The 16,304-nt window shown below is 42.1% G+C and overlaps 1 protein-coding gene across 1 annotated transcript in view; it reads right to left on the bottom strand.

Moving 5' to 3' along the window:
• LOC126278766 (odorant receptor 2a-like) overlaps nucleotides 1–16,304 on the bottom strand; it is a 78,084-nt gene that overhangs the window by 49,429 nt on the left and 12,351 nt on the right. The window contains exons 2-3 of the mRNA XM_049979043.1: nucleotides 10,811–11,102; nucleotides 5,431–5,574 (exon numbers count right to left, since the gene is read on the bottom strand). Of these exons, the coding sequence (XP_049835000.1) occupies nucleotides 5,431–5,574; nucleotides 10,811–11,102 (436 nt within the window). The remainder of the gene's footprint in view (nucleotides 1–5,430; nucleotides 5,575–10,810; nucleotides 11,103–16,304) is intronic.

The raw sequence follows: 16,304 nt of genomic DNA on the forward strand, positions 1-16,304 counted from the left end.
TGTCGTGCATGAATCAACTTGATTAATTCGGGATTGGAAATCGGAGTAAGTGGGTAATATCAACACCACAGAATTTATCTTTCACATAGATTATTTATTGTATCTATGTATTTGGTTGCACATCCTAACTACACATAACTGATGCCTGACTAGAAATATTTAAGTAACAATTACGTGAGAATGTAACAGAACGCAATTTAACTATAGCAAGAAGAAACACAGGAAATGGGGGTGGGAGACAATGACACTATCATCTCCTTTGTATTCATCCCATAAAAATATCTCAGTGAGATTCGCATTACGATTCTACGCATGCACTATTCTGGGCAGAGGTTTAATCAATGCACGAGGCTGTGCGATAATTATTCAACGTATTAACTGCGTCAGCTGCTTCCAAACGGCCGAACTAGAGCACGTGGTGCATTCCGAATCAAACTGTTGTGCTGCTGTGTAGTAAGCGCACGAAAGAATAGATATTCTTGCAGAAATTATAGCTCATTAAACAAGCACACTGTTAGAAATAAAGCCTATTGCGGTGCCGTGGTTGACCGGAAGGGTTTTTATTACCACACACGTGGCAAAAAATCGACACAAAAAGACGAAAGCAACTTCCACAGATATAAGATTAAAAATCATTAAAAATCATACTCGCTTCGACACAGTATTACGCACACGTCCGGTTGAAGTGATCCTAACCAGCTTTTCCTAATCAGCTTTACCGTTTGAAATTCCACTTCATCGTTGTTCAAAGTAACTTCCACCCTTTCAACTCAAACGCCAAAAATCGCCTATTTGAAGCAATATAATTATTGCACATTCGGAAAAGTAACTCGCTTCACACGCTTCAGTTAAGCTGAGTTCTTAAGTATTTCAACAGTTAAACATAACGCAGTCCTAACTCAACCTGCACAACCTGAAACCCCTCCTTAAGAGCTATGATCCGAACTCACCAAGCGTTCACCAAAGAGAGCCCCTTTCTCTTTCGAGATTACCAGCTCCCCGTGCAGCGGAAGCTACCAGAGGGGTAGCCCTCCGTCACCAACCTCACACACAAAAACAGCCTTCGACTAAGATGGGTAAACCTCTCTGTTCAGGTACTGGAAACCCAAGTTGGTCATCCAATGCTCTCCTTCGAACGAGAAGCAAAATCGTCTGCTCCCAGCAGACGATGTCCAACTCAGCGTTTCCCGCGAAACAAAACCGAAACTCCACATTAAAACACATATATCATATTCAATAGGCCTTATTTGAGTGCTGAGTCTTTCTGGAAGAGTTGATGAATTGAGCTAAAATCAGGTAGTAAAGTGAATAAGTTGTACCGAATTCGACAAGCGTCTAATGAAAAGACTATACAAAGACGTTTCTACATGTTATTTAGTACGTATACGGAGAAAAATCTCTCATAATCACAAGTTATCGGAACACATTAATATTGGAAAGAACAGAAGAAAGAGTTACAGGAGAGTAGTAGGAATGGTAAAAGGGGAGAGTGAGCTACCGTGAACGGTTCAGTTACAGGGTTGTCCTCATCAGAACCGACAGTAAACCAATGCTAACAACAGTAGTTGCATACCGAAACCACAAGCAGATGATGAACAGGTAGAGAAAGTTTACGATAATATTCCAAAGGTAATTCATTGCGTAAAGGGAGGTTAAAAACTAATAATCATTGAGGATTGGAACGCGGTAGTAGGAGAAGGACTGGAAGACAGAGTTGTGCGTGAATATGGAATAATAGAAGGAATAAGGGAGAAGAAATACTAATTGATTTATGCGATACATTTCAGCTAATGATAGCGAATACTCTTCTTAACAATCACGAGGAGATATAAAAAGGACGTCATCTGGATTACATCGTGCTGAGACAGAGGTTCCGAGAGTACTCGATTGTAAGTTGTACCCTGGCGCTGATAGAGACTGACATCATAATTTTACAATGATGAAGAGTAAGATTCGAGAGAATCGTCCGTAAGAATTAGTGTTTAAATGGCTCTGAGCACTACGGGACTTAACATCTATGGTCATCAGTCCCCTAGAACGTAGAACTACTTAAACCTAACTAACATAAGGATAACACACAACACCCAGTCATCACGAGGCAGAGAAAATCCCTGACCCCGCCGGGAATCGAACCCGGGAACCCGGGCGCGGGAAGCGACAACGCTACTGCACGACCAGGAATTAGTGTAGAAAGAGGCATGATACTGCAGTACTGACGAATCCTGAGATGCGTTTGAAAGTCACTAAGGTTATAAACACTGTCTCAATAAATAACAGCTGAAGAGGAATGGACATCTCTAAAAAGTTCATTCACAGAATTTTAGCAAAGAGATACAGGCACAAGGAGAGAGAACCTGAAAACAAACCTTAGATGACAGAAGAAGTGCTTCAGTTGTTCCGCGAAAGAAGGATGTACAAATGTGTTCAGGAAAAGATACGAACAGAAAATTAGAAATCAACAAGAATGAAATAAATAGAAAGTGCAGGGAGCAGGGAAGCCAAAGCGAAGTCAAATCTAAAATTTCGAAAAATGAATGGTCGTCGTCTGATTCAGCACAGAGAAACGTGAAAAACAGCTTAAGTTAAAAAAAAAAAGCAAAAGCTTCAACATTATTGGTGAAGGAGGAAAGAGCAGGTAGTGGAAATACATTAGGGCTCTATGGTGACTGTCTGATGACTTTGACTGTACGGCCTTTTTGAGTACCCAACAGCATCATGCAGGCGAACTCACTCGCCTTTCTGAGAGGAGGTGTGGTCTCTCTGCGGGCGCTATAAAGAAAAGCTGCCCAGGCGGCAGAAGCGACGAAATGGCTCTTTGCGAGCCTGTAGACGACTGTATTCAGTACATGTCTGTTCAACGTGAAATGCTGACAGACTTTTTTTAGCAGCGAGGAGGTACCCATGTTTAGCTGGTGCGACCACCAACCAACATTTTAAAACCGCAGTCACAACAGGAAGTACGTTGCGCACCAAGGTTGTATAACAGTTAAGTATATCAGATCAATAGTCTCGTCAAAATAAAACAGATGAACCTACGATAGACGTCGTGGCACAGTCAACTAAATTCCTACGTTATGATAAAGATGTGTAAGTTATTGTATTCTTCATTTGGGTGGCCGTAGAGTCCATATTTGCTTAATAATTCTTGAGGGTATTTTTGGTCTGTCGTTGCAACTACGAAAGTTGGTAAAAAAATCACGCATTTTGTAGTTGCAACGACAGACCAAAAATACCCTCAACTTACTGTAAATTACGTACTTTAATACCTTTCTTGTATTAGCTGTACAGAGCTCAACGATGGCTCAAAACAAATGCAATTAATGTTCGAGGACTGGAACGTAAATAGTGGCAACTATTTTTTCACAACCGATACAAAACAGTTACATGTCTGCACCTGTTACTGTCCTTCAAAGTAGTCACCAACGTTATGTAGAACCCGTTGCCAGCAAACTTCAAAATTTCTTAAATCAGTGGGGAAGTGGAAACCAAATGACTATTAAATGTGAACGCCGAAGGAGAGGTAAGTGCGGAAAGTATAGCAAATCTAGTAACTTATGGCAACGTAGTCGAGTGGCGTCTTCAACATCTGCTGTTATTTTCGCAGTTGCACACTTGCTCATTTCATGCATGATTACATGATACCTGTAGTATACTGCATTTACTCAGGTCCGAAGATGGTCCTAGTTAACTGAAATCGATAATGTGACTGATAAATACCGGTGACCCTGGAACTCTGATATACGTTATTGCATCTATTTCACAATTTGCAACATGAAAAGTTCGAGTATGAAGTTTGAATGGATAGTCGGTGCAGAACAAGTTCAAAAACGGTTCAAATGGCTCTGAGCACTATGGGACTCAACTGCTGTGGTCTTTAGTCCCCTAGAACTTAGAACTACTTAAACCTAACTAACCTAAGGACATGACACACATCCATGCCCGAGGCAGGATTCGAACCTGCGACCGTAGCAGTCGCACGGTTCCGGACTGCGCGCCTAGAACCGCGAGACCACCGGCGGTGCAGAATAAGTAACTTATTAGAAGACGATTATTGTAGTGGCATAGGGCAGCTGAGTCACATGCCGCATATTAAATACAAGTGAAGTAAAAATAACATTATGTCACCCTTGTTGAACTGTGACTTAGAAATCGCCAATGTTCATGGTATAAAAGAGAAATTTAAACAGTTACCTACTTCAGTCACTTTTATTGTTTTCAACGAAGCATTTCGAGGACTTACAAAGTTACCTTAAGTTGGATCATTAGACTTAAGGAAAATTTAGTTTCCTGGATGTAAAAAACTGTCTACCTTTCCCTTCGTTTCGGTACATACTTGTTACTGTGTGTCATTCTATAATAACATGGCACTGAAGTCATAAATTGTAAACTATAATTAAGTTTAGTTATTTTTTGTAATGTAAACTGTGTTAAATATAGGTTGACGGATCAACGACGTTTTGGTGAACCAGCAGCTATACGCACGTTTCGACTGCAGCCGTCGTTGCTAGCTAAATGTAATGTGTGAGGCAGCGATTGTTCTCTGCTCCATTGTACTACACACTGCTACCTACTGTTTGCCTTACCGCTGATAAGTATACGAAATTGTATTTACGATCTTTATTGAGCACATTAATACATCGGATGATCTTTAATAAGCATGTTAATACGTCAGACGATTCCAGTTTCGGTTACCAACAACATTTAAACGACACTAATAATTATTTTAATGTGACTTCTATAAAATAAAAATAAGCTCATGTTGTGAGTAATAACACACAATTATTTACGCCCTGGATCAATACTTTCTAGTTAACTTCCACAAGTTGCGTATCAGGTGTGTTTCTCCTGCGGCTGTCTCGTGTACACGGATGGTCTTAGTACGTTTCTAGCGTACTGTCGTCTTGGGTTGTCGTTTTTGTTGTTGTTGTGGATGATGATGTTGGTGGTGATAATGGAAATGCCGTGTGGCTAGGGCCTCCCGTCGGGTAGACTGTTCGCCTTGCGCAAGTCTTTCAAGTTGGCGTCACTTCGGCGACTTGCGTGTCGATGGGGATGAAATGATGATGATAAGTACAACATAACACCCAGTCCCTGAGCGAAGAAAAGCTCCGACCCAGCCGAGAATCGAACCTATGCCGTTAGGTATGACATTACGAAGCGCTGACCACGCAGTTACCAGGGGTGGACATGGTGGTGATGATAATGATTGTAATAAGAGAAGAAGAGGAAGATGAAACCCAGGGACGGCATTTAGCATATTCTTCCTGAAAAATACCAAAGATTACACGTTTCTACAGAAACGAATGCGTGCTGTTACACGCTACACCACTGCTGGCTGTACTGTAGCATGTAACAGTAACTGGCCTTAATAAGTAAGGAACATGAAAAGCGACGTGTAAGTAGGGGTCATGTGCGGTGAGTAAAATGTACCTGAAATCCGACGCAGACCCTGGTGGCGTGTCTCTGGAAGCGGCTGCGAACGAAGGCTCCCTGCTCGGGGAAGCCCCGACGGGCTTCTAGCAGCAGGTTTGCCAACCGCTGCACACGCAAGCGGTACGCCATAAAGTAAAGAATCTGTCAACAGGCATCAACTCTTTCTAAGACAGTGCAGGAAAAAATGAGATAGTGATCTTAGTTATACTGGACATTAATAACGTTCCTTCTTCACTTAGATTTGTAAAATTTTCTGCAAGGATTTCAAATGAGGATGTTGTCATCCTAGAACTACAGTTTTAGTAGCTTTAAGAATAACTGTTCTGACTACTGAACAGCTAAGAACAAAACACCATGTGTAATCTTTACATTGACTTCAAGAGTTGTTGCACCATAAAAAAGTATTTTGGGATAGTAGGAGTTGTTCCACTTTTAGGGAATTTTCAATTGTTTCATAATACAATGTAGATGAGTTCAGAACCTAGGTGCTGTTTGCTGGTAAATTACTACTTATAGAAAGTAATTTACTGTAATTAGCTCAAATCCCGTAAGTATTGTCAGTATATCAAAGAGAAAAAGAAATATTCATCTCGAATTCAGAAAATAAAGAAAATTATAGTTAGATTTCTGTGAGCAAAATAACTTCCAGTGCACTGCAGCTGGTGTATTCCAACTGAAGGAAAGAAAACCTTCCAAAAGTCCTTTGTTCTTTACAGTGGAAGCTCTAGAAGAGGTTGGTACTCAAAGTGTCTACGGTTTGCACTCAAAACTTCAAGAGTAAACTGATGAAACAATTACTGTTTTGTGAAACACGTTACCAAACAATATGTCTGGATACCTGTAGGGAAGAAGAAGTAATAATCTGTAATGTGAAAGTGTGAAAGCAAATCTCTCGTGTAGGCAGTAAGTCGAAATTCCATGTAAGGTTTTCTGACAATACTACAGCTGTTAATTATATATTCCTTTGTTTTTTTTTTAATGTCTTGCTAAAGAAGATGATGATTTTTCGTCTGTGGGGCGCTCAGCTGCGCGGTCATCAGCGCCCGTACAAAGTCCCAATCTTTACAGAGTCCAAATTAGCCACTTTCATGATTGCTGATGAAATTATGAGAACAACACAAACACCCAGTCCCCTAGCAGAGTAAATCTCCAACCCGTCCGGTAATCGAACCCGGGACCCCGTGATCCAGAGACAGCAACGCTAGCGACTAGACCACCAGCTGCAGATATGTCTTGCTAAGGTACAGTTTTATAATTTGGAGGGCTTTGTCTCTAAAGTGAACGGAGTTCTTGAAATATAGAATGATGCTTAAGTTTAATTTACTCTAAGCATACAATAGCAGTGCTAGTAATAACTATTTTGAGCCGAATACCATTTTATTACTGTGTGGCAAGCAACAATAAATTAATTTTTAGGATGTGTCTCTGATAATAAAAAAGATGTTGTCAATGCTGTGTTAAAAAAGGATAAAACATGTAGAACGTAAATCACCAATACTTGTCTTCAATTTTTAATTAAAGACAATTGATGTTCTAGATAACGATAACTAAATAATTCAATTTGTTTGTTGACCATTCAAACTAACATGCAACCACAATTACATCAGTTTTAACAAAACTATTCATGCTTTGAGACAATAGCAGTTATTCACGAATTTAGACGAAAATGTAGGGCTATTCCAAGTTTTAGTTTTTGAGAACTGATCCTGCTAACACATAAGCAAGCATGTGGTTGAAGTTTCAAATGGTAATAATTAACAATGTAAACAATAGTTCATAGACCAGTAATAAGCTGCATATCAATGGCAATTCTCGTAACACTTTTTTTTAAGTTTATTGTGATTTGAAAATTTGTGTGTTAGAAGCAGAGTATTGTTAGTTTGTACAGGATGTGGTTCTGAATGAACGCAATGTTGTGAAATCAAACTACGTCATTCGTACAACCGTTGCACGGGATTCGTAACAAAAGCTACGTAATTCTTTCATTTCTATGGCATGGCCTCCCTTCAAAATGGAAAGGAGTGGATGCCAACCCGTAAGTGGTATGGAGCTGTTTGTGTCACTTCCGTGATTGTTGACGTCGTGTCGACATTGGGAACCTGTATGACTCGTCTGCTGCCGATCACATTGTACTCTGATACAATAGCTTTGAAGCCTGTTATCTGTTACGCATCGTCGCCTATCCTACTTTACAGAGTGCATAAGCCTCCGACCTCCACGGTGATGAGGTGTGGACATCCAACACCTTGTCGCCTTCTCGTGGTTTCACAGTTCTTCCATAGATGCTAAAGACAGTAGCTCGCTAACAGCCGAGCAGCTTCGCCATTTCGAGTGTCTCGTTCCCAAGCGCCAGGCTGCATCAATCTACCCTTTGTCAAAGTAAGTTACATCTGTGATTTTTCTCATTTGCTGTCGTTAGAATGATTACCCTTTCTAGCGTCCCAAAATATCAAATATGATACAATCGGGCGATATTTTTTCTCACAATGAGAAATAATGTTTTGAGGTTGCAGCCGTATGTATAACGCTCGTCATTTTTTCAAGTTTCTCGCAGTCACACGAACAAGGCAAAACATATCGAAAAGCACAGTGTATGCGCCCAGACGAAGATGCCACGTGGAGCAAATGGTAAGAAACAGAAATAGTATTACTAATGTCACCTTCCTATGTGACTACATTTTGCACATTATCAGGTCAGATATGTTTGCATGTGTGTAAATGATGTAAATTAAATACAGTTTTTCTGCTACATCTTATTTCCTGTAAATGAGAGAACGAATAGTTTGGTAAGCTACAGATAGAATGTTTAAGAATTCAACGGTGTATCTGTCGTAAGTGTACATGGTTTTTATGTATGACGAATTAGGAAATCCTGGAGGGGGTACTGGAACCCATCGACCCAGATATTTCGGACGAAAGGGAAAGATGTTAAGTAAAGAAGGTTAAACCTATACAAACCATTTCTCTAGCATGCAAAATATCTAGGAGTGCATTGCATTTGCCAGAAATTTACACTTGGAGACAAAAATACTGACACAGATGTATGTAGAATACAAAGTTGCTCCAGTCTCGTAAAATGCCAGGCTTGTGATGTGTTCCTGTGTTTCACTTCAATCAGAAATTGCTTCAAAACTTTTCACACGCTGTGAAATAGCTTACAGTGCGGAAGCAAAAATCCTTACTTCAGTAATCTTCATATAAGCAATCACGTCTATTATTATATAAAAATACATAATGAACAATGTTTTGCAAAATAATTGTATCTTTGACATTTTTATTTTCTGTACTTTTTAGTTTCATAAAAATCCCCCCAAAAATAAATAAATAGTCTATATAAGCTCTGATTTCAGTTAACTAATATTTCCTAACCAAAAATTCCTTAAAATTCCATAAACAGCATTTCATACATTTGACTGTTTTCGGTTCATAGAGACCTGACAGATCATATATGATACATGGGCTACAGTTACTTTTGATTGATAGAGATCTGCTGTATCATATGTTACAGATGACTTGTAGGTCATGTACAGAATGATAAAATGTATGGAATGATTTATATAAGTCATACGCTTTTAGTCATGCTAAAAAGTGAAATATTGCAAATTTTCCAATTTTTCTTTAAAATTTTGGTTTCAGGTCACTAGAGGATATGTTTTCTTTACTGCGTCACGTTCGCCAAGCGCCTCTGGGCATCATTACGTTTTGGTTTACCAGTGTAGTCTTTAAAGTGTATGACCGGTTTGGCGCTTTATATACATCTAGCACATTAAATTGGTTGTTTGTGTGTAAATGTGAATAAAGTATGACATTCCACAAAAGATTCATTTACTACATGTACACTCATGCTCATAAATTAAGGATAATTGCAGAATGTAGTGCCACACAACGTGGCACTACACACAACTTGCGCTGATAGCTTAGACACATAGGGAACACACACGATACAGATCTGTAAATGCACGATATTGGTGATTATTTAAGAAAACCGCCCAGAAACATATGTGCTAAAAAACGCCACTGTTTCCTGAACATCTACCCCGATATCTATATGGGATATGATCACCATGCACACGTACACAGGCCGCACAACGGGTTGGCATACTCTGGGTCAGGTGGTCGATCAGCTGCTGAAATATAGCCTCCCATTCTTGCACCAGTGCCTGTCGGAGCTCCTGAAGTGTCCTAGGTGTTTGAAGACGTGCAGCGATACGTCGACCGATAGCATCCAAGATGTGCTCGATGGGGTTTAGATCTGGAGAACAGGCAGGCCACTCCATTCGCATGATATCTTCTGTTTCAAGGTACTCCTCTACGATGGCAGCTCGGTGGGACTCTGCGTTATCATCCATCAGAAAGAAGGTGAGACCCACTGCACCCCTGAACAGACGGACACACCGGTGCAAAATGACGTACCGATACACCTGACCTGTTACAGTTCCTCTGTCAAAGTCATAATCCCCACATCACACTATCAAACCAAGACCTCCATACAGATCCCTTTGAAGGACAATAAGGGGATGGTATCTGGATCCTGGTTCATGCCAGATCAAAAACCCGGCGAGAGCCACTGTTTAGGCTATACCTGGGACCACTGCTCCAATGACCATGTACTGTGTTCTTGACACAAGGCTTTACGGGCTCTCCTGTGACCAGGTGTCAGTGTAATGCACATCGCAGATCTCCGGGCGAATAAAACATGTCTGTTCAGAGGTCTGTAGACTGTGAGTCTGGAGAGAACTCCTCCATTGGCTGCGGTAAGGTCTCGAGAAAGGCTACCAGCAGGACTCCGTGGTCGTCTGCGGCCACTGATGTTGAGATATCGGTTTTCTTGCGGTGTTGTACACTGTGGACGTCCCGTACTGTAGCGCCTGGACACATTTCCTGTCTGCTGGAATCGTTGCCATAATCTTGAGATCACACTTTGTAGCAAACGGAGGGCCCGTGCTACGACCTGCTGTGTTTGACCAGCCTCCAGTCGCCCTAGTATTCTACCCCTCATAACGTCAATATGTGTTCTTCGAGCCATTTTCAACACACAGTCACCATTAGCACGTCTGAAAACGTCCGCACACTTACTAGCTGCACCGTACTCTGACATGCACCAACACACATCGGCCACCGTGAGACGACCGCAGGTCAAATGCACCGCATGGTCATACCCCTATGTGACTTAAACGCGCAAACCGCCCACCAGAGCGTTGTTTCACCATGTATCAGAATTATCCTTAATTTTAGGAGCGTGAGTGTAGGTGATGATTTAATTTAACTTGTTTTGCCAGCTTACTTAACATACGCGTTATATTTAGATTAGCTGTCGCCCATACGTTATCCAACGTGGTCCCTGGCACTGCGGCTACAGCGGCAGTGCCCAACTCACCCTAATGCCAGTGACTACGACGGTGGTGCAGACGAAGATCCGCTCTCCGAGCTCCTCCAGGTCGTCCACCTGCTCCAGACACAGCTTCATGACAGCTGTGGTGGCGAACATCGCAATGACGAGCAGCGTGGGCGCGGCGCGCACCCACCTTGTGGTCCCGGGTTCTGGCCCAGCCCAGACGCCTAGAGCACTCAGGGCAGACGCTCCCAGGCCCAGCAGCCCTCCCAGATCTTCCGTGCGGGAAGAACTGGGGCTGTCATGCAAGTGATGTTCCATCCGCTGCTGCCGGTACCTGCATTTAACTACCAGTAACTCTCATCATAGATGACAAACGATCTAAATCTACCATCCACACCTCCATCTATATCTAAATTTTGCAAACCACTTTACGACCCACAATGGGATGATCTCCGGATATCAGTAATACTCCGTCCAGTCAAATACCTGTTCAGTTCGAAAACTGTGCGACGCGAAAATGATTGCCTGTAGGTCTCTATGTAACTAATTTCCCAGATTAACTCGTCGTGGTTTTCTCGCGAGACATATATGGGAGAAAGCAATCTGTTTTTTTTTGGGGGGGGGGGGGGGGACGAAATGCCTCCGATTTTTTTCTGTGAGAACTCTTACAACTTTTTATTGCAGCGTTTAACATGGCGTTGTGTGACGTAACCAAGTCGACGCGAGAGAAACGCCGTTCCGTAATCGAGTTCTGATCTCGAAGAGTTCGTCCACACATGAAGCACCCTATACCTTCTCGAGAACTTTACTTTGATATTGATGAAGCGATGGAAGGGGTAATGAAGCTGTAGTTCCGACAACAAAGTGAAACTTTCTACAGTGGTGGTATCAACAAACTGGTTCTCGTTGGCAGAAATAAGTTCGTCGTCAGAGTGGCTATGTTGAGCAATACACTGAAGCGCAAAGAAACTGGTATAGGTAAGCGTATTCAAATACAGAGATATGTAAACAGGCAAAATACGATGCTGCTGTCGGCAACGCCTATATAAGACAACAAGTGCCTGGCGCAGTTGTTAGATCGGTTACAGCTGCTACAGTGGCAGGTTATCGAAATTTAGTGAGTTTCAGCATGGTGTAAAGTCGGTACACGAGAGATGATACACAGCGTCTCCGAGATAGGGATGAAGTAGAGATTTTCGCGCAAGACTATTTCAAGAGTGTACTTTGAACTTCAGGAATCCGGTAAAACAAAAAATCTCCGACATTGCTGTGGCCGGAAAAAGATCAGGCAAGAATGGAACCAACGGAACTGAAGCGAATCGTTCAATGGGACGGAAGTGCAACCCTTTCGCCTACTGCTGTAGAATTTAATGCTAAGCCATCAACAAGTGTCAACGTGCGAAACTTTCAACGACATATCATCGATATGGGCTTTCGCCTGGGCCGTCAACACAAATACTGGACTGTTGATGACTGGAAACATGTTGCCTGGTAGAACGAGTCTCGTTTCGGATGTATAGAGCGAATGGACGAGTACGGGTATGAAGATAAACTCACGAATCCATGGATCCTGCATATCAGCAGGGGACTGTACAAGCTGGTGGAGGCTCTGTAATGGTGTGGGACGTGAGCAGTTGTAGTGATATGGGACCCCTGATACATCTAGATTCGACTCTGACAGGTGACATGTACATAGGCATTCTGTCTGACCACTTGCATCCATTCATGTCCATTGCTCATCCCGACGAATGTGGGCAATTCCAGCAGGACAATGTGACACCCCACACGTCCAGAATTTCTGTACACTAGCACTACGAACACTCTTCTGATTTTAAACACTTTCGCTCGCCACCAAATTCCCCAGATATAAACATTATTCAGTGTATCTGGGTGCCTTGCAACATACTGTTCAGAAGAGATCTCCACCCCCTTGTACTCTTACGAATTTATGGACAGCCCTGCAGGATTCATGGTGTCAGTTCCCTCCATCACTACTTCAGACATTAGTTGAGTCCATGCCACGTCGTATTGCGGCGCTTCTGCGTCCTCGCGCGGTATCTACACGATATTAGGCAGGTGTACGACTTTCTTTGTCTCTTCAGTGTAAATAAGTAGACATGGAGAGTAAAGATATACAATGTTAGCCACGTTTGTTTTATTTACAAAGCCTTAAGAGTTTTCACATATAAAATTCAGAGGCTTTACTTCTCATCACGCCCCCGTATTTACCTCTTCTCGTAATGCACGTTTTCCAAGTTTTAACAGTAAACCTCCCTGATGCGGAACTCTGCTCTTGGAGTGTCTACCACTGGAGTTCATAAGCATTTCTGTAAAGTTTTCGCGCTTACCAAACTAACTCGTGACGACATGTGCCCCTCTTCGTTGGTTCTTCTCTCTCTCTCTTTCTCTCTCTCTCTCTCTCTCTCTCTCTCTCTCTCTCTCTCTCTCTCTCTCTCTTCTATTACTCCAAACGGTTAAGGTTTCCCGATTGACAAGCATAAGTTAATAATCAGTCTGACGAGTATGTTGTACATTCTTTCGCGAGTTAACTACTTTTTATTGTAACATTTCCTATGAACTACAATCTGCCAAGTGATTTTCCACAGTTACGTTATGTGGTATTTCATTGTAAGTCGCTCTTAAGATTTATGTCTAAGTATATTTTGGTAATTAGTGCTTCCAGTGATTCTTTCAGTAATGGCGCGATCTAGAGTCATGGAAAGCTATGCTTATTTGTGCTCAGTGTTTTACATTCGTCTACATTCATGATCAACCGCCATTCCCTGCACCCATCGTCGATAATAATTGTTATCATCCAGAAAGTTTCCATCTCAGTCCTTCTACCCCAGTGTCTCATACAGTTCCATAAGTTTTAAACTGAACAAAACAAGCCCTTGAGGAATGCTGCACGAATTTCGTCAAACGAATCCCATCCAACAGATAAAGTACAAAGTTATCTAGGAAATGTTACTATTCGTGGCATATATGAAGTAGATGGTGTGCAATGCTGGTCGCTCCATAGGGTATACAGCCGTCGTCCTGTCGTAAACAGTGAAGCAATAATGAGAAGAAAAATACGTCGAATACTACGAAGACTTACTGAAATCCACACTTTGAGTACAGATTGTCAGTTAACATGCGAAATAACCAAATCCAACATTCTCGTTATTAGACGGAAAAATATCGTGGTTTGGTGGCACCATTATAATTCTATCGCCGGAAACAAGTGACAACTGTACAGCACCTAGGAGCATATAACTGGAGCTATATAAAGTGAAAAGATCACATAAAACTAGTCTTCTGAAAAGTACATACCGGACATCGATTTCAAGAACTCGTAACAAATTTAGTTTACAATGAAAGCGGCAGGTTGCAGAAGCTTCATAGACAGATTCTGCATCTACTTGTTGCTGTTGTTGTCTTCAATCCGAAAACTCGTTTGATGCAGCTCTCCATATTAGTTTATCCTGTGGAAACCTCTTCATTTCTCCTTAAGTACTGGAACATACATCCATTTCAACCTGCTTGCTGTATTCGAGTTTTGATCTCCACCCCGCTCCGTACCCCCACCAATTACCTCCATTACCGAATTAACTATCCGCTGACGCATCAGGATGTGTTCTATCAACCAATCTCTCTTTTTAAGTAAAGATGGGCCACAAATTTTATTTTACGCTATTAGATTCAGTACCTCCTCATTTCTTATTCAATCAATCCATCTGATCTTAAATATTCTGCTATAGTACCTCATTTACAAATATTTTGTTTCCTTGTCTGAAGCTCTTATCGTCCACGTTTCTTTTCTATACAATGCTACCTCGTAGACACCTTCAGAACACAATTCCCAACACTTAAATTGTTAACAGATACTAACACACTCCCCTAGTCGCTCAGTTCGGAACCGCCCGACTGCTACGGTCGCAGGTTCTAATCCTGCCTCCTTAGCTTAGTTAGGTTTAAGTAGTTCTAAGTTCTAGGGGACTGATGACCACAGATGTTAAGGCTCAGATCCATTTGTACCATTTGAACTAACACACTCCTTCTCTTTAGCAATGCATTTATTGCTTTAGCCAGCCTACATTTCATATCCGCTTAGCTTTTGCCGTCGTCAGTTAGTTTTCTACCCAAATAGGAAAACTCCTGCTTTCAGTGTCTCATTTCCTATTCCAGTTCTCTCAGCATCTTCTGAGTTAATGCGACTATAGTCCACAACCCTTGTTGTAATTTTATCGATGTTTATTTTATATTCTCTTTTCAAGACACTCTCCATTCATTCAACTGCTCTCCCAAGTTCTTTGCTAACCCTTACAAAATTACGATGTCATCAAGAAACCTTAAAGTTTTATCTTCTTCTCCTTGAACCTTATTTCCCTCTGCAAATATCTACTTCGCTTCATTCACAGCTTGCTCAAAGCAAGACTGTCTAACATCGAGAACAGACTACAACGTTCCCTAAATCGCTCCTGAACTACAGTTTTCCTTCCAAGATTTCGACTCGTCTAACAAAAGTCTTGTTTCTGCACAAGTCTAAATAACTTTTCGACTTCTGTATTTTATCCCCGATACCTTTGACATTGATGAGCCAGAATATTATGATACCTACCTAATAGTCAGTATGTTCACCATTGGAATGGAAAACAGCGGCGACGCGTCGTGGCATGGAAGTAACGAAGACTTGGATGATCGCTGGAGGGAGTTGGCACCACATCAGCACACACAGGTCACCTGACTCCTGTAATTTACACGGAACTTGGCGATGAGCTCTGACACTGCGTTCAATTATATCCCAAATGTGTTCGATCACGTTCAGTTCGAGTGAGTTGGGCGACAGCACATCACCTGAACTCGCCACTGAGTTCCTCGAACTACTCCATCACACTCCTGGACTCTTGACTCATTATCTTGCTGAAAAATATTACTGTCATAGGGAAACATGACCGTCATGAAGCGGTGTACTCGGGCTGCAACTACTGTACGATATTCCTTGGTCGCCATGGTGCGTCGCAAGTGGCCACGTGAATGTACCTCAAAGCATAAAGTAGCCGCCGCCAGTTTGTTTCCGTCTCGCAGTAGAGGTGTCAAGGAGCTGTGTCCCTGGAAGACGACAGATTTGCGGACCATGAAACTATCTGCAACTGCTCCAGCGTCCAGTCCCTATGGTCACGTGTCCGTTTCTGTCGTAGTTGCCGACGTCATGGTGTTAACACTGGCGCAAGCATGTGACGTCGGCTGCGGAGGCCCGCCGTCAGTAGTGTTCAGTGCACTGTGTGTTCAGACGCACCTGCACTGTGCCCAACATTAAAGTCTGATGTTAGTTCCACCGCAGTTCGCCGTCTGTCCTGTTTTACCAGTCTGCCGAGCCTATGACGTCCGACATCTGTAACTACACTCCTGGAAATTGAAATAAGAACACGGTGAATTCATTGTCCCAGGAAGGGGAAACATTATTGACACATTCCTGGGGTCAGATACATCACATGATCATACTGACAGAACCACAGGCACATAGACACAGGCAACAGAGCATGCACAATGT

This window comes from Schistocerca gregaria, chromosome 6 (genome assembly GCF_023897955.1).
Source record: "Schistocerca gregaria isolate iqSchGreg1 chromosome 6, iqSchGreg1.2, whole genome shotgun sequence".
Taxonomy (NCBI): domain Eukaryota; kingdom Metazoa; phylum Arthropoda; class Insecta; order Orthoptera; family Acrididae; genus Schistocerca; species Schistocerca gregaria.